At 57.9% G+C, this 25,163-nt stretch overlaps 1 protein-coding gene across 8 annotated transcripts in view; it reads left to right on the forward strand.

Annotated features, from left to right (window-relative positions):
- The first annotated feature begins 3,824 nt into the window (after nt 1-3,824).
- Nucleotides 3,825-25,163, forward strand: part of CROCC (ciliary rootlet coiled-coil, rootletin) — a 49,881-nt gene continuing 28,542 nt past the window's right edge. The window contains exons 1-13 of one of the 8 annotated variants that reach the window (XM_043444685.1): nt 3,825-3,924; nt 11,171-11,312; nt 11,934-12,082; nt 16,589-16,774; nt 16,860-16,943; nt 17,016-17,077; nt 17,154-17,319; nt 17,945-18,051; nt 20,972-21,196; nt 21,878-21,974; nt 22,635-22,718; nt 23,125-23,358; nt 24,122-24,321. In XM_043444685.1, coding sequence (XP_043300620.1) covers nt 11,948-12,082; nt 16,589-16,774; nt 16,860-16,943; nt 17,016-17,077; nt 17,154-17,319; nt 17,945-18,051; nt 20,972-21,196; nt 21,878-21,974; nt 22,635-22,718; nt 23,125-23,358; nt 24,122-24,321 — 1,580 coding nt within the window. In that variant the 5' untranslated portion in view covers nt 3,825-3,924; nt 11,171-11,312; nt 11,934-11,947. Of the gene's footprint in view, nt 3,925-8,344; nt 10,648-11,170; nt 11,313-11,933; nt 12,083-16,588; nt 16,775-16,859; nt 16,944-17,015; nt 17,078-17,153; nt 17,320-17,944; nt 18,052-20,971; nt 21,197-21,877; nt 21,975-22,634; nt 22,719-23,124; nt 23,359-24,121; nt 24,322-25,163 lie in introns of those variants that run through there. The other 7 variants (XM_043444688.1, XM_043444682.1, XM_043444681.1 and 4 more) reach the window with 7 other exon arrangements.

Genomic DNA, 25,163 nt, shown 5'->3' on the forward strand with positions numbered 1-25,163 from the left:
TGCCAGAGCCTCCTGAGCTGGGGAGCAGACCCTTCCCCGGTTGATCCTCAGATGAGCCCTGTCTGCCAGCACTTGGCAGCCTTGCAGAGGACCCAGCCAAGCTGTGCCCAGACCCCCGAACCCTGAAACTGAGTTAGTAAATGTGTCTGAAGCTGCCAAGCTTGCAGTTATACCATTAGGCAGCCATAGATAACTAATACAACAGGTGCATGAAGGGCATCCGAATGGGAGTCAGAGGAAGAGAAGGGTCTGGACATGCTTAATGGTAGTATGCCCTTGGGAGGTCACTTAACCTGCTCCTTGGGGCCTCACTTCCCCTTTCTGTGACAGCAGCTATTGCTTATGTCTGCAAGGCACTGTTCTGTGCCCTTAATGTAAAATTTGTCTCAGGAACGTCCCTGGCAGTCCAGTGGTTAAGGCTCCATGCCCCCACTGCAGGGGCACGGGTTGGATCCCCGGTCCAGGAGGAGTCCACATGCTGCGGGGCAACAAGGCCCGTGCTCCACAGCAAGAGAAGCCACGGTGGTGAGAGGCCTGCCGTCAAAACAAAGACTGGCTACCACCCTTAGCAACCGGATAACGCGGGCGCAGAAGCACAGAGCCAGCACAGCCATAAATAAGGTTTAAAAAAGATCTTAAAGTCAGGCATTATAAAAAAGACCCTGTCAGTTAACCTTAAGGTATCCAGCAAGTCCAGTTAACCGGAACACAGATCCTCTAAGCCTCCTGCTTAATGTGGTTTGCTGGTGGGGTGCAGAGTCCAACCCAGCCTAGCACCAGGGTTTGGCAAGCCCTTGGCCCTAGCAGCCTGGGGGTGCTAAGTCCCAGTCACGTGTTTGCGTTACCGGAGCCACAGACTTAGGCCCCTCCACAGTGGAGCCAGCATAACTCCCTTCCAGTGGCCGGACCAGGGGCACAGGGCTAGGTGCCGCCTGGTTATGGGGCAGCGACCAGGGTCAGCAGCCCTGTGGGTTCAAACGCCCACAGGCCAGGCTCAACAGAGCCCTGGGTCAGCAGGGCAGCGGGCTCAAGGCCTCCGGGGGAGGGTTGATGCCAGTGTGTGCTTCCCTGCAGTGGGCTCCTGGGAGCCCCTGGGGTAAGAAGGTCCAGCAGAGAGGAGCTGTGTTTGCTGTCCCTCCCAAAATCTCCAGAGTCAGCACCGTGGGGGAGAGGAAAGAGCATGGGGTTAGACCCACTGGACTTCGCGCTCTGTGCCCTTGGGCAAGCCACTGCACCTCTGTGACGTCTCGGTCTCCCCTGTAAAACTGAAATAACCCTAGAACCTGTAGCCTCAATTCTCCTTCACAGAAGAGTTTAAAGGGGATGAAGGATGGAACAAGAAAATGGGAGGCTAACAGCCAGCAGTGTGGAAGGCCACCAGCGTGGGCTGCCCGCAAGGTGTGGGCACTGGGACCCCCAAGGGAGACCTGGTGCAGATGGGCCTGGGGAGACAGGCAAGAAGTGGGGAGCACAGACACTGGAGCTCAGAGCAGGGTCTGAGCACAGACCTCAACGCTGTGAGCAACATCCTGGAAGTGAGGGCTCTGTGGGGACAGGCAGGACCAGAAGTGGGCTGGAAAGGCCACGAGCCTGTCAGGACCTGGGTTCAGTCACTAAGTGGTGCCCAGCTCTGTGCGACCCCATGGACTGCAGCACGTCAGGCTCCCCTGTCCTTCACTGTCTCCCAGAGCTTGCTCACATTCCTGTGCATTGAGTCAGTGATGCCATCCAACCATCCCAATCTCTGCCACACCCTTTTCCTTTTGCCTTCAATCCTTCCCAGCATCAGGGTCTTTTCCAGTGAGTCAGCTATTCACACCAGGTGGCCAAAGTATTGGAGCTTCAGCTTCAGCATCAGTCCTTCCAATGAATATTCAGGGTTGATTTCCTTTAGGATGGACTAGTTCTCCTTGCAGTCTAAGGGACTCTCAAGAGTCTCCTCCAGCACCACAGTTCAAAAGCATCAATCCTTCAATACTCAGCCTTCTTTATGGTCCAGCTCTCATATCTGTACACAACTACTGGAGAAACCATAGCTTTGACTATATTGACCTTTGTCAGCAAAGTATATCTCTTCTTTTTAATATGCTGTCTAGGTTTGTCATGACAAGGCTGTGATCCATGAAGGGGCTGGGCCTGGGTAGGGATTCAGCAAATCTGGAGATTCTGGACAGGTTGACATAGACCTGAGCCACTCTGGGGAAGTTGGGGGCCCGGCCCATCTCCTTACTGGCAGAGGTCAGTCAGCCCTCCTCAGGCTGGGCCAGGGACACCACAGGGAAACTGCCCTTCTCCAAACCTCACACCCCTCCTCATCCCAGACCCTAGGGATTGACCCAAATCTTGGACCACAGCTCTCAGGCCTGGCCCAGGTCGCAGCCTTGCTTGCATCATCCCCAGGTATCAGAGCCCGAAGGACACATTGGCAGCCCCTAGTAGTTTCTCAGGTGTAAAACCCAGGCTTTGACGAAGATAAAACTACCATTTAGTGAGCTTCCCAGGTAGCAAAGTGGTAAAGAATCCACCTGCCGAGCAGGAGATGTGGGTTTGATCCCTGGGTCAGGAAAATCCCCTAGAGGAGGAAATGGCTACCCACTCCAGTGTTCTTGCTTGGGAAATCCCATGGACAGAGGAGCCTGATGGGCTACAGGCCATAGGGTCACAAAGAGGTGGACACAACTGAGCACCACCACCATCCATCCCCTCCTACCGGTGGGGAAACAGAACCATCAGCTGTAGGCCTGCTGCTTTTCTTTGTGGGAATTTACTTTTTTCCAAATGTAAAATCACAAAATTAAACATGCTTTTTCAGATAAAACATTCCTTCCTCTACCCTAGAGATTCAGACCTACCTGCCTCCCCCTTTTGAAATGGATCCAGTGCCTTCAAGAATGCAGGGAAGTTGAGGCCCACTGAGAGGATGGACATGTAACCTACTGTTAGAAAAGACAGGATGCATCGCTGTTTAGTTTCAAACCTGCTTTCCTCTATGGTCTCATCTCCATTCCATGTGGAGAAGGCACCCAAGCTTCTCAGACTGAAGGGGCAGTACGTGGGTTTCTGCCATTTTACCCACGAACAAGCTGAGGCCAGAGTGCCTCATCCGCGACTGCAGGACAGTCAGGAAAACATTCTCCCCACAGGTCAAGTAACTGATGACTCCCAATGCCACTGTGGGCTGCGTAGCAGGGCTGGCACAGCCTCAGCCTGGTTGGGTGATGGGTCGGGGCCAGACTTTAGGAGTTTAAGGCCTCGAAGGCAGGGCCAGGGGGCACAAGGGCTTCCCAGGTGGCACAGAGGAAAAGAATCCTCTTGCCAATGCAGGAGACGGGAGTTCAATCCCAGGGTCGGGAAGATCCCTTGGACAAGGGCATGGCAACTCACTCCTGCATTCTTACCTGGAGAATCCCAAGGACTGAGGAGCCTGGTGGGCTACAGTCATGGGGTCACAAACGGTCAGACACGACTTAGTGACCAAACAGAAGGGGACACAAAACCCCAGACTGCCACTGGGTCTCGTTTCCAAGTCGACTGTACCACCTTGCAGCTTCCAGGCCCTGAGCTTAGTCCAGGCTTAGTCTTCAATTTCCCGTTTTGGCATAAGGAGCTAATAATCCCTGTTTGGGGATTATTACTGTCCGGAGCAGTAAACGCAACCCTGTGGGAAAAGCCCTCCGTCCAGTGTGGCTCCCGGATCAGAGCCCGCCTTACGCTCCCTGCGACCAGCCCCGCCCCGGGCCCAGGGCGCGCCCCCGACGCGGCACGACGCGAGGACGCGGGCAGGTCGGGCGCCGGCCCCTCTCGACCCCGCCTCTGGCCCCGCCCTCCGACCCGCCATTGCCCCGCCCACCTCTGGTCCCGCCTTGACCCCGCCCCCCGGCGCGGCTCGCTCGGTCGGCGCGGCAGCGGCGTTGGCGCGCGAAGGTAGGAAGCCGGCGGCGCGCGCTGCCGTGGGCCAGGGGCTCGGGCGCGCGCGGCGGGCGGCGGCCGCGGGTGGGGCGGGTCGCGGGCGCGCGCGGAGGCGGGGAGGCGGGCTCGCGCGGAGGCGGGCCGGAGCCGCGGTCCGGGGGCCTAGGGGCCTCAGGGCGGGTGCCGCCCCTCGCGCTGCCCGGCCCGCCGCTGGCGGAGAGCGCCCATGGCCTCTGCGGACGTCCTGCCCGCCGTCCGTCTCCAAACCCCGCCCTATCCCCGCGGCCTAGGATGGGCGGGAGGAGGCGGGGGCTCGCCTGGGCCTCCAGACGGACGCCTCTCCGTCGGGGCGTCGCCTCGCGCGCGGTTGGGCAGGCCTTTCCCAACTCGGCCACCAGCAGGCATCCCTTTTTGCGCTTCCGGTGGGCCAGGCGCCGGCCCTGCCCCCCATGCTTGGATTTTGTTTCAGTGCAGCCTGCGAAGTGGCAAGAAGCCCCCTTTTGCCCGTGAGGAGACTGAGGCCCAGCGCGGTCCACTGAGTTCCCCAAGATGGCAAACCCTGTAGGGATTTGGGCCCACCTGGGGCCTCTCACCGTGGGGCCCGAGACCCCCATCTCTGGGGTTGCCCTTGTGAGCGGGCTCCCTTGTGATTTTTATGCAAATACGAGAGTGCAGCACTCTGAGCCAGTGTCTGCCTCCTTGGGGGCCAGTCTCCCCAGCTCCCTCTGGGACCTCCACTTATCCAGGGGATTGGCAGACGGTTGGAGGGAAGCGACAGTAGGGTACCATCTGTTCTCATCTGAGATTTCCTGTTTTCCTTAGCTAAGCTCACAGCAGGTGTTTACCAACCAAATCCTGTGGCCCTATCAGAGCGGAGGCTAAGGCCAGGGCAGGCTCCTCAGGAAAGACCTCAGGAGTCAGAAACCTTGGATCTTGGAGGTTTCTTTGACTCCTCACTGTCTTTCTCTCAAGCCCTGGGTCAGCCCTTGGGGACTAGGTACCCCTCCCACCCGGGACTCCGCTGTGGGGGACTTGGCCGGGTTTTTAACTTGGGGCTCCTGAGATGTAGCCAGTGTTGGATATGTGTTTCCTGGGTCCTTGTGGGATCCTCTGTGGAGAATACACAGGCCAAGACTTGCCCTATGTGACCCCCAACAAACCCAGGGAAATTTTCTTTTCCTTTCAATTTTTTTCTTTTTCATTTAGTTTCCTATATTACTACTTGTCTCCTAGCATTCCTTCACTCACTCAACAAGTGTTTATGGTGTTTGGGGCCTTAAGCTCTGCAGAGACAGCGGTAAGCAAGGCCGACTTGGTTCCTGCCCTTGGAGCAGAACGACAGCATACTATAGGAAAAAAACAAAAAAGCAGTGAACCGCTACTGGCAGGAACTGCTATGGCTGGAAGATCAGGGTTCACACTCTCATAGCGTGACATTTTTGGCCGAGGTCTGGTTGAGAAGCAGGAGTCGGCCCTGAAAGGAAAGGGGAAGAGCATTCCAAGCAGAGAAGGTGACAGGTGCAAAGGTCCTGAGGTGCAGCGTGCTTGGTGTGTTTGGGAATCAGGAAGGCCAGCAAGGCTGGAGAGGAGTGCCCTGGGGGAGAGGAGAGATGAGGTGGAGAGGTGGACCAGGGCTGGATCGAGCGGGCCTTGTGGGCGTTGTAGGACTTTGAATTTTATTCTGAGCGTGATAGCTGGAGTGGGGGTTGAACAGAAGAGGGATGTGTGAGAACAGACTGGGGTGGGGGACGAGAGGAAGTAGGGACACCCATGAGGAGCCATCTCAGCAGGCTGGGCAAGAGGTGGCAGTGGCTTATATAACACACATCAGAAACCTCGGGTGGTGACTGGCAGGCAGTAAGGACTACATAGTGGTAGCCATCGTGTGATTGTTTAAAACTGGAACTAGGCACACGTGGGTCTCAGCTGTGGCTTCAGCTCTTCATGGCTGGATGTGGTGTTGCTCAGTCGCTCAGTCGTGTCCCACCCTTTGCAACCCCAGGGACTATAGCACGCCAGGGCCCCCTGTGCCTCACTGTCTCCTGGAGTTTGCTCAAGCTCATGTCCATTGAATTGGTGATGCCATCCAGCCATCTCATCCTCTGTCACCTTCTTCTCCTTCTGACCTCAGTCTTTCCCAGCATCAGGGTCTTTTTCCAATGAGTTGGCTGTTCTCATCAGGTGGCCAAAGTATTGGAGCTTCAGCTTCAGCATTAGTCCTTCCAATGAATATTCAGGGTTGATTTCCTTTAGGATGGACTGGTTTGATCTCCTTGCTGTCCAAGGGACTCTGGAGAGTCTTCTCCAACACCACAGTTCAAAAGCATCAATTTTTCGGTGCTCAGCTTTCTTTATGGTTCAACTCTCACATCTGTGCATGACTGCTGGAAAGACCTGACTAGACTGACCTTTGTCGGCAAAGTGATGTCTCTGCTTCTTAATATGCTGTCTAGGTTGGTCATAACTTTCCTTCCGAGAAGCAGTTGTCTTCTTACTTCATGGCTGCAGTCACCATCTGCAGTGATTTTAGAGCCAAGAAGAGGAAATCTGTCACTGCTTTCACCTTTTCCTCTTTATTTGCCATGAAGTGATGGGATCGGATGACATGATCTTAGTTTTTTTAATATTGAGTTTTAAGCCAGCTTTTTCACTCTCCTCTTTCACCCTCATCTAGAGGCTCTTTAGTTCCTCTTCGCTTGCTGCTATTAGAGTGGTATCATCTGCATATCTGAGGTTGTTGATATTTGTCAACAATCTTGATTCCAGCTTATAACTCATCCATAACTGGATGACTAAGCAAATAATTTTTGGGGCGGAGAGGAAAGGAAAGATTTATTACTTGCAACAAGTAAGGAGAACACATGGGATTGTTCCTAAAATAGTGTTTCTGAGCAAATCATTTAACTCCACCCAGGCTGATTGTAATCTGTAAAGTGGGTGGAACAGTAGTAGCATCCTGGGGCTGTCAGGAAGGTTTAACAGATAAGGTACAGGTGCAGAATTTTGGCACAGGGTCTGGCTCATGGTAGGTTCAGTATTTTTATTATAATTTCTAGCCAGCAACTGGTGAATAAAGGGATAATGGGTAAGAGCAGCTGGTACATTTGAGATACAGGAGTAGCCTTTGAGGGACTTTTTGGCTAGTGCCTGCAGCTGGACCTGGCAAACGGCAGCTTTGCAGGGTGGGCAGAGGGCTAAGCAAGAGTGGGGAGGGAATGAGTGCAAAGGGTGTCTTCTCTGTATTTATTCACCCAAAATGGCTGAGGGCCTACAGTGCGCCTGGCAGGGTTCTAGACTGGGTCCTGGGAGGAGCTGGTGATGCTAGTGATGACAGCACCAGCAGCCAGCACGAAGGACTTCCGTGACCTTCCGGTGGTTGGGACTCTGCACTTCCACTGCAGGGGGCAGGCATTCCATCCCTGGTGGGTGAACTAAGATCCCTCATGCTGGCAACCACAAAACAAACAAACAGTATTCACTAGGTAACAGTGGGGCGTCATTTAGGTAATTCTGGCTGATGTGATGGGCTTCCCTTGTGGCTCAGCTAGTAGAGAATCCGCCTACAATGCAGGAGACCCCGGTTTGATTCCTGGGTCGGGAAGATCCCGTGGAGAAGGGATAGGCTACCCACTCCAGTATTCCTGGCTTCCCTGCTGGCTCAGACAGTAAAGAATCCACCTGCAACGTGAGAAACCCTGGTTCGATCCCTGGGTTGCGAAGAAACCCCTGGCGGAGGGCATGGCAACCCGCTCCAGTGTTCTTGCCTAGAAAATCCCTTGGACAAAGGAGCCTGGCGGGCTACAGTCCATGGGGTCGCCTAGTCGGACATGACTGAGTGACTAAGCACAGCACAGCTGATGTGATAGTGAAATCCAGAAATCTCGGTGGCTTAGCACAACAGAAGTTTATTTCTCATTCATGAGAAGTCCTGTTAAGTGGCATTCTATATGGTGACCCACAGACCCAGACCCCTTCCAGCTTGTGGCTCTAGCATTCTCTAGGAACCCAGCGTTATTTCCTTCTAGCTGGGGGACAAGGAAGGAGAGAAGTCCTCGTGGGAGGTTTTTATGGGCCAGGTCTGAAGTGGCACACTTTAGTTCTGTCTTAATTCTGCTGTTGTTATTCAGTTGCTCAGTTGTGTCCGACTCTTTGTGACCCCATGGGCTGCAGCACGCCAGGCTTCCCTGTCCTTCACTATCTCCCGGAGCTTAAACTCATGTCCATCGAATCGGTGATGCCATCCGAGCATCTCATCCTCTGTCGTCCCCTTCTCCTCCTGCCTTCAATCATTCCCAACATCAGAGTCTTTTCTAATGAGTTGGCTCTTCGCATCAGGTGGCCAGAGTATTGGAGCTTCAGCTTCAGCATCAGTCCTTCCAATAAATATTCAGGGTTGATTTCCTTTAGGATTGCCTGGTTTGATCTTGCAGTCCAAGGGACTCTCAAGAGTCTTCTCCAACACCACAGTTCTAAAGCATCAATAATTCTGCTAGTGAGAACTAGATTACATGGCAAGGGAGTCTGGGAAATAACTTCTAGCCATTTCCCATAGAAGAACTGGAAATGTTTTTTGGTGAACACATAGCAGTTCCTGTCACACCATGTCCCGGTACACAGCTAAGCATGGATCATCTTATTTAAACCTCATGGTAAAAGCAGGCACTGTTATTGTCCCATTTTACAGATGAAGAAACTTGAGGCTCAGAGAGGCAAAGTCATTGGCCCAGGCTGATGGGGAGGCACAGCCAAATCCTGGCAGTTAGATGCTAAAGCCATAATACCCAGAGCCTTCTGGATAATTGTTGTTTGAGAACTGGATGGACGCTCCGAACATTAGAAAGTGCACATACACACAGGGTTTAGATATGGTTTCTTGGGCTCTGATAGAACCCAGAAGGACTGACGGGGAGAACTCTGTGGGCAGGGCCAATGGTTCTGGCATCTGACTCCCTTCCCCCATCCCCTAGGGCCCTGGCTGGGGAATGATTTAGTTCAGCTCACCAAGCGCGTCTGGGCCCCCTCTCTGCCCATCTGGGCAAGCAGGGCTGCAGAGCTTGGCCGCAGAGCTTGTGGCCCCTCTCTGCTCTGGCTGTGGGTGTGCAGCCTGTAGGGGGAGTTCCTGAAGGCTGTGTCTGGAGGTGGAAAGATGGAGCCCCAGGTTTTTGTGGTGAGAGCTCCCTGCCTCTGAGTCTAGTTTTGCCTGAATCTGGCCTTGGTTGTCATGGCAACATCGAGGCACTTATTTTTTTGGCCCTGTGTGGCGGTTCCTGGTTTTCCATTCCTGATTTTCTATTTCCAGAGCAGATTCCCTAGTTGGGGGCAAGGGTTTCAGGCTCAGTTTGGACTGTTGTGCAGTTACACGGCACCTGCTGCATTCCTGGGTCTGACCTAGACAAGGTTGGTAGAGCCTTGGAGTGCAAATGCCCCTGCCTTGCCCTCAGGCCCTCTGGGAGGCTGCCTGGCTTAAGTGGAGAGTTTAGGGCTGCTTCCCCTTCCCTGCAGCGCGGCAGTTTGGATTAGGTGAGAGCCCCCAGCTCTCTGCGCCTGCTTTTCTCATCAGGAAATGGGTTGAGGTGAGAATTCAAAGTGACCGCGCGAATGTGACACAGCGTTAGGGTAGAGAGCACCCAGAGGCCAGGGGTCAAGAGGCAGCAGGAGCCCAGACGGGCGATGCCAGCGACGGCGGGAACAGCAGCCGCCTTGCGGTGGCTGCCCGTGACGTGCCAGCCGTGGTCAGACCCTTACGCAGTGCAACCCATTTAATGCTCGCTGTGACTCTGGTCGGTGCCGTCAGTTTCGCGAGAGAACTGAGCCTCGGTAACTCGTTGGTCACACGGCCGACAAAGGGCAGAGCGGGACTCCTCTGTGGCCCTGATTCCGGAGCTGAGCCTACCCGCTGCACCGCACAGCCTCCTTGCCCCAGGGGAGGAGCAATGGGAGGCTGGGGGTGGAGCTCGGAGCCCCAGGGCCCGGGTACAGCGACCCTACGGGTCGGATTTTCAGATGAAGGAAACCAGTAATGGCTCACACGTTCACTCTAAGCCCGGCGCTCAGTCACACGCCCTTTGCCGCCAGACGACGCCCCGAGACGGGTGCCAGTGTTTGCACCTCGTGCGGGGAGACTGAGGCTCAGAGAGGCAGAGCCGCTTCCCCTGGGAGGGAGGGGTGGCGGGAGTTGGGGAAGGGGGATTCGGTTCCGTGCCTGCGCTGGGCAGTTCCGCAGCCCGCTCCTGATGTGAGAAGTCGTCGGAGCGCCTTGTAAACACATTTTCAGCAAAGCGTGTGACCCCTTTTCTGGGTCAGTAAAGATGATCTCGAAGACTGGCCTTTCCCGCCGCCTGGATGTGTGTGTGGACCCAGCAGCTGGAGAGGGTGTGCATGCGTGTGTATTGGGGAGGGTCTTCTCCGCCACGCCCTCCCCCTCCCCACCCTTCCCTCCGTTTCCCACTCCTTCCTCCCCTTCTCCTCCACCTCCTCCCCTTGCCACTTCACCCCTTCTCCGTCCTCCTCCAACAGGCTCCCCTCCCCCACCCTCCTTTCCCCTCCCCGGCCCCGCCCACCCCGTGATCACGTGGGGCCCGCCGGATTTAAGCCTAATCTGCCCGACGCTCCGCCGGCGGTCTGGCTGTGGGGGAGTCTGGGTTGGTCTCTGGGACCCTAGCAGAGGCCTGGAGAGGGTGCCCAGGGCCGCCCCCCATGAGCTTGGGGCTGGAGCAGTCGTTGGAGGTGGTTATCCAGGTGGGTCCGGGGCTGTGCCCCGTGCAGGACAGGGGCGCGGAGCCTCGCCGGAGAGGGTGAAGGGCGGCGCGTCTCGGGGTGCCGGCGTGGGTACGCTGGGGGGCCCCCGCTTGCAGCTCTCGCCCAGGGTGGGGGCGGAGGGGCTCTGGGGTTCAGTTCCGGGCCTCTGTCCAGGGCCCCTCGAGTGAAGGGGAGTCCCCATTTCCAGGTTTTAGGGTTGGGGTGATCCCTGCTAGCACTGTGGGGTCCTCACCCCTCTCGGGCGGGAGCTGGGCGGGAGCCCCCAGCACCCCGCCTGCCCGAGGCGGGGTCTGTGAGGGGCCCCCGGGGGCCTCCTTCCCAGGGCAGGGCGCGCAGCGTGTCCTCCCGTTGGGCTTCGTGCCAGTCTGACGCCCAAGCTTCCTTCCAGGTGGGGGTGTCCTGAGCGCCTCCTAGGCACCCATGTCTCGGGTGGAAGCACTTTGTTTCTTTGCCACCCACACCAGGGAGCCCCGGGTATCAGACCCTCCCGCTTTCCCCGCAGACTCTGGAGAGGAGCCTCCTGGGGTCGGGCCTAGAGGCGGGCCTGAACGGGAGGGGCCCGGCCCAGGACTCGCGGCCCGCCGGCCTGCCTGCCCGCATCAGGGAGATCCTCACCCGCAGCCTCTCCCAGGCTGAGAGCGCAGGTACCGCTCCCTGCCCCGGCCCCGCCCCAGACACTCCTGCGTCCCCGGTTTCCCACGTCCTCTCCACAGTCGTGACAGCTGTAAGGACTGCAGCTTCCCTTCTTGAATCCTCACTGTGAGGCAGGCACAGACCCCAGATGGAGGGTCCCATTTTACAGATGAGAAAATGGAGGCTTGGAGGTGGCATTTGCCTAGACTTGTCTCCATGTGCTGCTGTGAGAAGGCGGGGCTGAGCATCCCCTCCTTGCTTGCAGGCAGCCTGCTGCGAAGACTTAAACCGCAAACACCACGTTCTCTCCCAGGGAAGGGGTGAGCTGGGTGAATCCAAGACAACAGGGAGAAGGCAGCTCAGCTTAGCTCAGGGCTCTGTAGATGGCCTGGGTTGGCAGTGCCCGTTCTCCACCTGGGCAGGAATGCTCATGGGCCCCCATGCCCCTGGAGGGCGGCCCCCACAACCTCCTGTGTGCTTTGAGAGTCTGGGAAAGGCCCCCCTCAGCTGCAGCTCCCCTCGGGGACCCCATCTGTCTTCCTGCCTCCAGGGATGGGTGGGGCACCTGTTGGGGGAGGCGGTCCCTCTGGACACAGGTGGAGGCCAGTCGTGTGCCCGCTGTCCTTCTGCAGGCCCAGCCCCCGAGATGGCCTCCATGCTGTCACTGCAGGAGGAGAACCAGCTGCTGCAGCAGGAGCTGTCCCGTGTGGAGGACCTGCTGGCCCAGAGCCGGGCCGAGCGCGACGAGCTGGCCATCAAGTACAGCGCGGTCAGCGAGAGGGTGGGTGCTGCGGGGCGCGGGGCTCCGGATGGGGAAGGTGGGCCCCGGAGCCAGGCGGCCTGTGTTCAAGTTGCAACTCGGCCCCCTCGAGTGGCCTTGAACATGTCCCTCCACTCTGCACGCCTGCTGCCCGCAGTGGGGACAGTGACGACATGGAGCTGCGAGGAATGGATGGGACGAGGGGATGAAGCTCCAGGAGCCTGGGTGTTTCATCCCCAGCTGTCCCTGGCATGCTTGGGGGTGGGGGAGGCGGAGAACAGGACCCTCGAGAGTCCCCCACCGCTCCTTGAATCTCTGGGCATCGCCCTGTGCCCCCATGTACCTGGGCCTTGGGGTCCACCCAGCAGGCTGGGGTGGGCACAGACCTGCCCTGCTCTCCCAGATGAGGCCCCGCCAAGGAAGGAAGGGGTAGCCGGGCCTGCGTCCAAGTCCAGACAGGGTTTGTGTCCGGGGGCCTGTGCCGTGGGGCCGGGGCAGGAGGTCGGTGTGCTGGGCGCAGGTTGTTCTTAGTGCGTTGTCTCCTTTAGGCCGCCAGGCTCGGGGCAGGCGACCCTGGGGCGTTGATGGTGGCTGCAGGTTGGTGAGAGAGCTGCATGAGGGAGGGAGCGTGTGTGCCCGCGGGAGGGGGTGTGTGGGTGGTAATGCAATAACACATAATAGTATCTGTTAGTGTTTGAGGCCCCGCTGTGTGCCAAGAGTGTGCTGGGAGGTTTACATTTAAGATACCAAGGTTGGGACCGTTAAGATGCTCACGTAACAGAGGCGCTCCCCGAGGCTCAGACTCACACAGCCCAGGGCTCTGCACTGTGGCTCTGTTTCCTGGGGATGGGAAGAGGCAACTGGGCTGGGAGTTCCAGGGGGCAGCTGGTCCTGGGAAAACGGGAAGGACCTCAGACGTGACCCCCTGTTACTGCAAGCGGAAGGCTGAAGCCTGCAGATTGAAGCTGGCCCAGGGTCCCCTGAGCAGGACTGGCAGAGCCAGGGTTGCCCAGGACTCACTGAGCTGGGCCTGTCTACACGAGGGCTTGTAACCCCGCGGAGGGAGGAGGGAGCTGTGTCTCCCTGTGGGTGTGGGCTGTGCCCGTGTCCTGGCATCCGCCCGCCGGGATAAGACTTGTTGGGACTTGCAGAGAAGCAGGGCAGGGGGGCCTGCAGTGGCCCCTGGTGCTGGGCACAGGGCGGGGCTCGTTTTCCCAGAGTTTGCAGGGGGTGTGGGGGGCAGGCTGGACTAGTGCACATTGTTGGTGGCGGCCGAGCCAGCCCCTCCCCATTGAGGCCAGTCATCTTGGGGCTCTTGGCACAGTGTCGGGCCGGGTGGGGGGGTGCTGCCTCTTAAATGCCAGCTTCTAACCGACAGTGAGGCTAGCACAGCCCCCCCACCCCAGCTGGGAGGGGAAGGGAAGAAGAGGTGGAGGGGGCCGCTCCCTTTCCTGGGAGGACGCAGCTGGGGGGCTGCGTTAGTCTAGAAAGCTCCCGCCTGTGGCTGGGATAGCGTGCGGAGGGAGCCTAGCATGAGACTGTCCCCTGTCTGCGATGGTGTGCATGGGCCCCACCTGGTTAGATGAGGATGACTTTGAGGCCTGTCCTGGGGGTGGGTCCCCAAGGAACATCAGAGCCTAGAGATCACCTCATCAGAGGTGGGGAGACAGGCCCAGGGAGGGCATTGCGGGGCCAAGGCCGCTGGTAGAGCTGGGCTGAGCTGCTGGTCTGGGCGCCGTGGCCCTGGGGCATCCTCCCTCTCTGCGCACATGGCCTGGTTTGAGGTTGTTTGGACCCCTTTAGCCCCACAGCACCTCAAGGAGGGGTGGAGCTGAGGTCGTGGTCTGTATCCTGCAGCTGCGTGTGGGGAGGCTGAGGCGGTGACCCCTCAGGTCCCTGTGAGGCCCCCACTCTCCCGTCCCTGAGGAGCAGGTGTCGGGCCAGCCCTGCTAGCGCAGTGTCCATGGTAACCTGGACCCGGTGAACGGAGCAGCGAGCAGTGGGGCGGGGGTTGCTAGGGGAGACAGTAAACTTCTTTCATCCTTGGCTTGGGAGCAGCCTCCTTCCATTTTGACTTATGAGTGAAATTGAAAGGCTGTTTTGTGAGGGGCAGAGTCTGTGGAAAGGGGTGGGGTGTGCCCGGAGGGGCAGGGGTCTGGCTGTGAGCCCTGGGAAGCAGCGGAGCACCGGCAGTGGCAGGACCCCTCTAGACCAGAGAGACGGACAGTGCCTGGTTCGCACAGCTGTGCGAGGCACACGCCGAGGCCACGACAGGCCCTTTCTACACGCACGTGGTGCAAGTTGCTTCAGTCGTGTCTGACGCTTGCCGACCCCGTGGACCGCAGGCCACCAGGCTCCTCTGTCCATGGAGTCTCCAGGCAAGAATACTGGAGGGGTTACCCTGCCCTCCTCCAGGGGATCTTTCCAACCCAGGGGTCGAACCCAGGTCTCTTACATCTCCTGCACTGATAGGTGGGTTCTTTACCACTAGTGCTGTCTGGGAAGCCCTTCTATATACACACACCAACACAACCCACCAAGAGGATACACTCGGATCCACAGAAGCTGCACCAGACACCACACCATCCCACCGCACGCACAGCCACACACCGTGGCGTATCTGGTGTGCCCACACTGCAGACAGCCCAACACTGGCTGGTCATCTACAGCCAGACACAGGTGTGCACAGATGCACGCAGACCCACCCTCGTACGACTGTGCACACAGGCGTACAAGTGCATGGACACACGGGCACACGCGCAGATGCACCCATCTACTTCACCACAGTGTGCGCCTTGGACCATAGGCGCCAGCTCACCCAGCTCCCCATGAAGGCCCAGCCACAGACACACAGGGTCACACATGGAGACAAACGACAAAACACCCCACCCACGTCCAGGACGCACCTGCACTGGTGCTCGACGCACACAGCATCTCGGTGCCGCGGCCAGCACGCAGGCGCTCTGCCCTTCACCTGACTTGGGTGGGCTCCACGCAGATACTGGCCACAGGCTTGCTGCCCACCCTTCAGGCAGAGAGAGACCCCCTGCATATCGCCTGCTCCCGCACCCTCAGACCGAGTTCCCCCAAATGAGCTGCAGCTGCCACGCGGCCTCCATGGGCACAGTCACCCTGTCCCAGCACTGTCCCCCGGGTGGGGGTAGAGACGAGGTTGTTCTCAGCTTGGTGGCTCTCTGAGCCTCTCCTGGCGCGCTGCTTAACTCCAGCCTGGAGGGCCGGCTTGGCCTGGGCCCCTGGTCCACGTGGGTGACGGTCATCGTCCTTGCGGTGGGCTTCCCCAGGACCGGACATGGGTGGGCGTGTGAACGGATGCCCCGTCCCGCCTCTCGCAGGCTCTGGGCTCGGCCCTGCGCTGTCGGTCCACTCTGGGCACCATCCTCCTCTGAGCCCTGCTGTCCTCGGCTGCCTCCTCCCTCCTCCTTTCTAGGACGGATGGAGGAGGCTGGGGGCCCCCTGGGACCAGCAGGTGCCTGGAGGAGTGAGAGGGTTTGGGCTAGTGGAGTCGGTCAGAGCCGGCAGGCGTCCTGCTGCTGACCCCAGGGTCGGGTGATGAAGGGGCTGCAGGCTGCCTGGGCGTGGGGAACAGGGTGGAGTGGGGTTCCCCCCAGTGAGGGGGAGCGGGGAGCTTGGGGCCAGGCTGGGCATGGGGGATGGGGTGGAGTGGAGGTCCCCCCAGTGAGGGGGAGTGGGGAGCCAGGGGCCAGGCTGTGCTGGGAGCCCGTTCATAAGCCACGCCGTGTGTCAGAACAGTTGTGCTCGCCTCTTAGAAGCCTGAGCACTGTGTGTGTGGGGAGTGGGAGCCGGGGGAGTCCGTCTGTGTCAGCCTGGGGGTGTTTGAGACGACCTGTGTGTGTTGTGTGTGCGCATGTCTCTGAGCTCGCATATGTGTATGTGTACTGATGCCTCTGAATGTATTCACGTGTGCTCATGCTGTTCATTTGTTAGCATGCTATTCTAAGATAGCATGTTCACCATTTTAAGATACAGTGGGGAACAAAATCGAGGTTTCCTGAGGGTTCGGGTGGGGAGACAGGGGTGTGGATCTACTAGCTACCCACGCAGGGCGCTGGGTGACTTGGAGCGTGCCCAGGGCCTTTAAGGTTTGCCCCAGGGGCGTCTTTGTGCTTTGCGGGCACACGTGTGTGGGCCCACCTGCATGTGTCCCTGCACACCCAGTCTGTGCACACCCAGTCCCTGCACACCCAGTCCGTGCACACCCAGTCCCTGCACACCCAGTCCCTGCACACCCAGTCCCTGCACACCCAGTCTGTGCACACCCAGTCCCTGCACACCCAGTCTGTGCACACCCAGTCCGTGCACACCCTGTCTGTGTGTCTGTGCTTTGCCTCGTCTGTGTTTATGCTTGGCCACGCACACTGCGTCCTGGGCTTGCCACCTGGGCCTGCAAGGCATTGTGGGTCGGGGTCCTGCCTGGCGCCCCCTACAGAGGCCTGAGGCTGCCTTCCGGGGAGGCACAGGACTCTCACCAGGGGCCCTTCCCTGCAGCTGGAGCAGGCTGTGCGGCGGGAGTCTGGGGAGCCAGAAGCCCAGGAGCCCAGGGGGCTGGCCCTGCAGAGTGTGGAGCTGCGGCGGCAGCTGCAGGAGGAGCAGGCCTCCTACCGGCGCAAGCTGCAGGCCTATCAGGAGGGCCAGCAGCGGCAGGCACAGCTGGTGCAGCGGCTGCAGGCCAAGGTTGGGCCACCGCCCTGCTCCCTGCACCCTTCTTCCCCCCCCACCCCCAACCCCCGCAGCTAACCCACTCTCCGGCCACCCCCAGATTCTCCAGTGCAAGAAGAAGACCTCAGAGACAGAGCAGCAGCTGCTGGAGAGATGCGCGGAGCTGGAGCAGCTACGGCTGCGGGTGGGCACCGGGGGGGCAGGGCTGGCCCTTCCTGCCCTGCCCAGCCTGACGCCCCTGCTTCCCCACCCCCAGGACGCAGGGCACAGCCAGGACCTGGAGAGCGCCCTCGTCCGCCTGGAGGAGGAGCAACAGAGGTGGGCCCGCGGGGGGCGCACGGGGGCCAGCCGCCTTCTGCTCAGGCACCCACCGGCTCTCCTCTGCCCTGCCCAGGAGCGCCAGCCTGGCCCAGGTGAATGCGCTGCTCCGGGAGCAGCTGGACCAGGCGAGCTCGGCCAACCAGGCCCTGCGGGAAGATATCCGCAAGGTGACCAGCGACTGGGCACGCGGCCGGCAGGAGCTGGAGCAGCGGGAGGCTGCCTGGAGGCGTGAGGGCGAGGTGGGCAAGGGGGCCACGGGGCCCGGGGGTCTGGCCTGACCCCAGGAAACGGCCTCGCTGGTCTGGCAGGGGAGGGGCCTCGAGCCAGCTGAGCCCTTTGATTCTCCAGCAAGAACACCCACGTGGGTCGTCATGCCCCCTTCTCCAGGGCATCTTCCCGAGCCAAGGATGGGACCCCGGTCTCCTGCACTGCAGGCAGATTCTTTACGATCTGAGCCACCAGGGAAGCCCCATTAGGGAGAAAAATGGTTGTCATAACAATAGCCTTGATTAGCGCATACTATGTGAGAGGCCGGCATCTTCTCTGATCCTCTTAATAACACACATGGATGGTGCTTCCGTCCTCCTAAAGAGAGGTTGAGCTGCTGCCGGGTCATGCGGCAGGCAGCTGGGATGCAGACCGAGGTCTCCGGCATCTTCTGCCCTTTCCCGTGGAGGCTTTGACACCCGGCTCCCTGGGCCAGGGGGAGGCATGGGTGGTGAGCGAGGCAGCTCCGACCCAGCCTTGCGTGTGAGCTGGCGTTGGTCACGGCACGCTCACCCCCAGGGCGGCCCTCGAGATGCTGGGCATGGGTGGGACGCGGGTCGGCCGCTCCGGCCCTCACTTCACTCTTCCGTCCCCCAGTCTTTCAACGCCTACTTCAGCCATGAGCACAGCCGCCTGCTCCTCGTCTGGAGGCAGGTCGTGGGGGCCCGCCGGCTGGTCAGCGAGGTGAAGACGGCCACGGAGAGGTGAGGCTGGCGGCGGAGGGGGCGCTGGCGGAGGCGAGGCCGCAGCGGGAACAGCCCTGCTTTTGATCACTCCGCCCAGCTGGGCTTCGGTCCTACCTGACCCGCCTGCTGTGTGCCTGCCCTGCGGAGAGGCAGAGGCACCTGGTGATAATTAACTCTTACCAGATCAGGGCAGTCATTTCGTATTTGCTTAATGTGTTTACTAAACTGACTGACTGTGACTAAATAGTCATATCTTACTAAACTAAAAACTTGCTTTTTAGTAAATTATTTTTTTTAGTAGTTCTAATAATTTTTAGTAAAAAACTAATTTTTTTTTGGTTTAGTAAACATATTTTACTAAACTAAAAACTATTTTAGTGTTTAATTTACCGTTTCCTAGTTACTACTAGTACCCTGGAGGAGGCCATGGCAGTCCACTCCAGTATTCTTGCCTGGAGAATCCCCAAGGACAGAGGAGCCTGGCAGGCTGCAGTCCATGGTGTCATAAGAGTCGGACCCGATGGAGCGACTAAGCACAGCACAGTCATTACTAGTAACTAGTAAACATTTACTAGATATTTGCTTCTAGCTAGGCTCCTTGTGCCTTTTATTTCATTTCATATCCCCAGTGTTCCTGTGAGGTAGGAACTGTAATAGTCCTCACTTGTCAGGGGAGGACATTGAGGCTCAGAGAGTTAGAGTGACTGTTCACAGATCACAGAGCCGTAGGAAAGAGGCTGGTCAGGGTTTATCAGCCTGTTTTTAGTCCACTAGACTATTCAGTGTCTACTGCCGAGGACCTTGCAACCTTCAGGGAATTCCCTGGCAGTCCAGTGGTTAGGACTCTGTGTTTTCACTGCTGAGGGTCCAGGTTCAATCTCTGGTCAGGGAACTAAGATCCCGCAAGCTGTGTGCAGCCAGAAAATTGAAAAATAAAAACAACGGACCTTGCAGTCTCTAGATTGAGGAAGTGAGTGGTCAGTGACATGAAAGTGGAACAGAAAGGATGTCCCAGATGCTCAGAAGGATAGAAGGGATTGTGAAAGTAAAAGTTGCTCAGTTGTGTCTGACTCTTTGTCACTCCATGGACTGTATAGTCCACGGAATTCCCCAGGCCAGAATACTGGAGTGGGAAGCCTTTCCCTTCTCCAGGGGATCTTCCCAACCCAGGGATTGAACCTAGGTCTCCCGCATTGCAGGTGGATTCTTTACCAGCTGAGCCACCAGGGAAGCCCAAGAATACTGGAGTGGGCAGCCTATCGCTTCTCCAGGAGGTCTTCATGACCCCAGGAATCGAACCGGGGTTTCCTGCACTGCAGGCGGATTCTTTACCAACTGAGCTATGAGGGAAGCCCCCAAGGGAAGGGGTTGGGAGGCCGGAAAAATGCTTCATAGGGAAGATGGAATTTGCACTGACCCCAAAGGATAGGTAGAGTTTTAACTAGCAGAGCTAAGGACCCTCCAGGGAGAGGGAACAGCAGGAGCAAAGGCTTGGAGGTGGGAGAAAGTGGCAGACAGTGGAGCTGAAGCAGAAGGCAAGTGAGTGGGAGGTCAGGTTGGAAAAGAGCCTCACAGGTCCCTTCTGCCCCCGCCCACATCCACCACACACAGCTTGTAGCATCTTAGTTCCCCAACCAGGGATCAAACCTGTGCCCCCTGCACTGGAAGCGTGGAGTCCTAAGAACTGGACCACCGGGGAAGTCCCTTCCTACTTGCTCTTTAAGCAGGTGAGGCTGTGGGGAGAGCCCAGAGGCAGGCAGACCAGTCTGTCTCCTTTTGTGCCTTAAGCATTTGTTTAAGTAATGACCTTTCGGTGAGATATCTCATATTCGCTCAGTATCCAGATTTCCAATTGATTCATCAGTATCACAGATGGTTTTACTTTGGTTTCTGCCTTTAAAATTGTTTGAATTGGGATCCACAGATGTTCACAAAGTGTGATTTGTTGATTTGTCTTTTAAGTCGAATATTTTATTTGTTACAGAAACTGGGACAGTTGTCCTCAGAGATTTCCACAGTCTGGATTCTGTGGTGTCCTTTAACACCTTTGTCCCCTGTATTTCTTGTAAATTGGATGTTGGATTTAAGGCTTCATCAGATTCAGGTTCGGGTTGTTGTGTTTTGACACAACTTTTTCACAATGCTGTGTACCCTGCCATCAGGAGCCTCTCTTTTTGTGTGTTGGCAGCCCTTGACACTTGCCAAGGTCCAGACATTCTTCAGAGATTGCAGAATCGTGATGGTCTCATTCTGTCACTGTGTCATGTATTAGCTGGAATTCTTCTATAATAAGGCACTTCCTCTTCTTACCATTTGATACCCAGTGGTACAGTTCATTCAGGAAAGGGAAGAATTTAACCTATTTGATATATTTTAAGTATGTATTATTTTAAATTAGCATTTAACATTTTAGCACCTTGCTTTTGAAGAATTCATATAAGCCCAAGGTTCAAATTTCAAAAGGTGTACTGCAACAAGCCCCTCCCACCTTTGACCCAGACACTGAGGCACATTTGATAAAAGCAAATACAGCAGACTGTACATGTCTCCCTCTCCCCTGGCTTCCTCCACTGCTTTTTTGAAAAACAATATTTATTTATTTATTTTTGGCTGTGCTGGGTCGTAGTTGCCGTGAGGGCTTTTCTCTGCAGCAGGTGGGGGCCACTCCCTCATTTTGGCGCGTGGGCTTCTCATGCGGTGGCTTTTCTGGTTGCAGAGCACGGGCTCTTGGGCGCTTGGGCTTCAGTGGTTGCAGCTCCCGGGCTTAGTTTTTCCACGGCACATGGGATCTTCCCAGATCAGGGATCGAACCCATGTCTCCTGCATTGGCAGGATTCTTTACCACTGAGCCACCAGGGAAGCCCCCGTTGTCATTATAATTTACACTTGGAAGTCCACCCCCCCTCATCCGACCCCCGTTCTGTGTCCTCTCCACCAGGGACCTGCTGCAGCTGGGAGGGGAGCTGGCCCGCACCTCACGAGCCATCCAGGAGGCGGGCCTGGGGCTGAGCGCGGGGCTGCGGCTGGCCGAGAGCCAGGCTGAGGCGGCCCTGGAGAAGCAGGCCCTGCTGGAGGAGCAGCTGCGGAGCAAGCAGCTGCAGGAGCAGGAGCTGGCCCGGCAGCAGCTGCAGAGCAACCTCGACAAGGCCAGCCTCAGTGCCAGGTGGGTTCCCGGAGGCACCGCTTGAGGCAGGCCTCACTGGAGCGGACGGCCGGGGGTCTGGGGCGGAGGGGTGTCTGTTCACCAGTGATGGGCCCTTCCCCTGTGTGCGCTTGGCCAGTCTCCCCAGGCCCTCCGTTTGGCAGAGGGGAAGACGGAGGTTCAGAGGGCTCTTGCCCCAGGTTGAATTTCATGTTTGCAGTTCAGCCTCTGCTCCCAGTGGTAAAGAACCCATCTGCCAGTGCAGGAGATGTAAGAGAGGCGGGTTCGATCACTGGGTCAGGGAGATGCCCTGACCAGGAAGATCCCTCCTCCTCCTGGAGGAGGGCATGGGACCCACTCCAGTCTTCTTGCTTGGAGAATCCCATGGACAGAGGAGCCTGGTGGACTACAGTCCACAGGATCGCAAACAGTCAGACATGATGAGTGGCTTGGCGCCCAGCAGCACTCTACTCCTGAGATCTAGGCAGGTCCCAGAGTGCTTCGCCGTGAGATAAAGTGCCTGGCACCTCATTCTCATTCCGAGATGAGAAGTCTGCAGCCCAGAGAGGAGACACACTTGCTCCAGGTCACACAGCAAGGGAGGCAAACCCTAGTGTCCCTGCCTCAGGTTTGGGGGAGCTGGGGGTTTGAGGAGAAGCTGGGTGGGTCTCCCGTTCACCTGTGTGGCTCCCCCACCTCCAGAGTGACTGAGTTGGCTCTCACAGTAGAGCGCCTTCAGGACCAGAATCTGGAGAAGGACCAGCTCAACAAAGCCCTCAGTGAGAAGCTTGAGGCCCTGGTGAGACGCGGGGTGGGACGGGAGGGACTGGACACAGGCTGAGGGCTGGGTTGCTTGGGCATCCCACTCAGAATCAGCGTCTCCCCTCATTAACTGAGCACCTAGTGTGTGCCAGCTCTAATGTGAGCACCTAGTATGTGCCAGCCGTAGTGGTTAGCACATTCACTTCCTTTATCCCATTTCATCCTCTCAGCTGTTCTGTAGCATGATCCCCATTATACAGAAGAGGAAGCTGAGGCCCAAGAGAAAATACTTGTTCAGAGTCTCAGAGCCATGATGCTGGCGAGTCAGGACTGGAACTCATGCCTGTGCCCTGCTAGCCCAGGGCTCTTTCTGTTGGAACTCAGCTGCCTCCCCACCAGAGGGACACCCCTCATGGGTACTGCCTGGGTTGGTCATCCTGTGTGAGGTCTAGCCTGGATTCCATGTCCAGCTCTCTTCCAATAGGCTGTGTGGTCTGGGGCAGACACTGTACCTGTCGGGGCCTGGTCAGTTCAGTGAGGGCGCTGGTGCCGCTGTGGGGTCTCCCAAGCCGTTGGCCTCTGGGCATGGCCTTCGAGGCGCCCTGATAGGCAGTGGTCCGGGTAGGGAGACCGTGGAGTTTCTGACTAGGGCAGAGACCCTGACCACTCTTTCTTTGTCTCCCCAACACCACTCCAGGAATCCCTGCGGCTCCAGGAGCAGGCAGCCCTGGAGACAGAGGAAGGAGAGGGGCTGCAGCAGACCCTGAGGGACATGGCACAGGTTGGAGCCAGGCCAGCACTGGTGGGGGCCTGGGCAGGGCCAGGGCAGGTGGTCCTGGACCACCTCATCCCTTGGTGGCCTTGAGCTGAACTGCAAGCTGTTGAGGGCGCTGGAGCCCTCCCTGCTGTTTAACACCCCTTCTATTAATAAATAGCTCAGCTAAAACTCTGCCCAGGAGAGGAGGCACTGCCTGTTCCCTGCCCATCTGAGAAAGGCTCTGTGGTGTCTTCCCAGTAAATGGAAGGCGTCCCGGTGGGCTGAGGGCTGTGATCAGGAAGCCATTTGGGGAGGGGGCCTAGGGTGTGCTGCGGAGTCTGGGGTGAAGCTGGATGCCAGGACTCCAGTGGCCACACTGTGCCCCACTAACCGCGCAGCTCCCCTCTCCCACTCTCTGACCCGCCCCCAGGCCGTCCTGTCGGACACGGACAGCGGCGTCCAGTTAAGTGGCTCTGAGCGCACAGCGGATGCCTCGGACGGCAGCCTGCGGGGGCTCTCGGGGGCCCGGACTCCGTCCCCGCCGAGGCGGCCCTCGCCTGGTCGCGGCCGCTCCCCGCGCCGAGGCCCGTCCCCCGCCTGCTCGGACTCCTCCACGCTGGCCCTCATCCACTCGGCCCTGCACAAGCGCCAGCTGCAGGTCCAGGTGGGACGGGGCTTGAGCGTCCTCCGCTGGGGCTCCAGCCCGGGGGCGGGCCTGGGGCCTCCGTGGGTTGAGCCTGAGCACCCTAGGGAACCCTAGGGAGAGCCAGAGCCTGGGGAGAGGGCAGACAGCCAGGACTCCGAGGTGGCCGAGCTCTCTGCGTCTGGAGTGGGAGGGGCTTGAGCTGCTGGGGGCAGAGCCTAGGGGGGAGCTAGAGTCCCAGTATGGGAGGGGCTTGAGCCGCTGGGAGCGGAGCCTGGGGGGAGCTAGAGTCCTGGTGTGGGAGGGGCTTGAGCTGCTGGGGGCGGAGCCTGGGGAAGCTAGAGTCCTGGTGTGGGAGGGGCTTGAGCCGCTGGGGGCGGAGCCTGGGGGGGGCTAGAGTCCTGGTATGGGAGGGGCTTGAGCTGCTGGGGGTGGAGCCTGGGGTGGAGCTAGAGTCCTGGTGTAGAGGGGAAGACGAGTGCCCACATAGACCAAGCCAGAGAGCCTTGGGTGAGGGCGTCAGACGCGGGGTGGGGAAAGAAGTGTGCTTGGTGTTTGGCAGACTTGGGTAGGAGTTGCCTGGGGCCCCAGGAGGTGGAGGTTCAGAGACCTGGCAGAGGTGTCAGAAGGGTGGGAGGGCCCCGTGCAGGGGAGTGGAAACTGAGTCTATGGGCTTCGCTCCACTTTGCCGCCCAGGGATGGACACAGGTCTGGGTCCCAGCACAGGCTGGTGTACATCCTGCCGAGAGCAAGGGCTTCCCTGGACTCAGTGATTCTGCCGCAGGACATGCGGGGGCGCTATGAGGCCAGCCAGGACTTGCTGGGCACCCTGCGGAAGCAGCTTAGTGACAGTGAGGGTGAGCGCCGTGCCCTGGAGGAGCAGCTGCAGCGTCTGCGGGAGGAGACCGACGGGGCCGCCCGGGCCCGGGAGGACGCGCAGCGGGAAGCCCAGCGCCTGCGCAGCGCTGTCGACCTCCTGAACAGGTGCCGGGGGCCAGAGGTGGGGCGCCCAGCCCTGGGGGTGAGTTAGCCTGTGTGTGCTGGATTTGCATTAATATGGTCGTAACTGGCCATGTGTGTCTGTTCAAATACTCAACATTTACAAAAGTAAACATTCAGCCCCGCAGTTGGATTAGCCTCGTTTCAAGTGCGCCTGTGACTATGAAACATTTCCATCAGCCCCGAGAGCCGTATTGGCAGTGTCATTCTAGACTCTGTTTCTTGGGGATTTCAGAGACAAGAAATTATCCATTCTTGGTTGCCTGTTCTTTTTGATTTTTTGTTCTTGGTTGTTTTTTTTTTTTTCTTTTTAAATGTAACTTCATAATAAAAAGGTTGAAAATGGAGGAAAATAAAAAGGGGAAACCTCTTCACAGCCCTCCCCCCCACCCATCTTGACCCTGTTAATGTCTTGGCTATGCTTTCTGTTGTGTTTCCTGACAGTTTGCAAACGTCCCCTGTACACCTGTGTGCCAGGCTCATTGCAAGTCCTTCATGTGTATAGTCTCAGTCTTCCTGTCAAACCCATGCAGTTCACCATTACTGTCTTGAGGTTGAGAGACTTGCCCAAGGTCACACAGCAGTGTCGCTGGGGTAGGAGATGGGATCCTGGTCCATCTGATAGCAAAACCAGTGCTTCCCATGCCTTCGGTGCTTTTATGTAGTTGTATTCTTAGGAAGTGCTTCATTTTGCATTCTGTTTTTCTTAATTTCACATTGTTATGTTTTCATCTGCCTACTATGAGCCTTCGTACCTAGTATATTTACAGGTTGCCATTTTGAGCAAAGGGGAGTTGACACTGGAGGATATGACAGCCATCAGCTCT

The sequence above is a fragment of the Cervus canadensis genome, chromosome 24 (genome assembly GCF_019320065.1).
Source record: "Cervus canadensis isolate Bull #8, Minnesota chromosome 24, ASM1932006v1, whole genome shotgun sequence".
Lineage (NCBI taxonomy): Eukaryota > Metazoa > Chordata > Mammalia > Artiodactyla > Cervidae > Cervus > Cervus canadensis.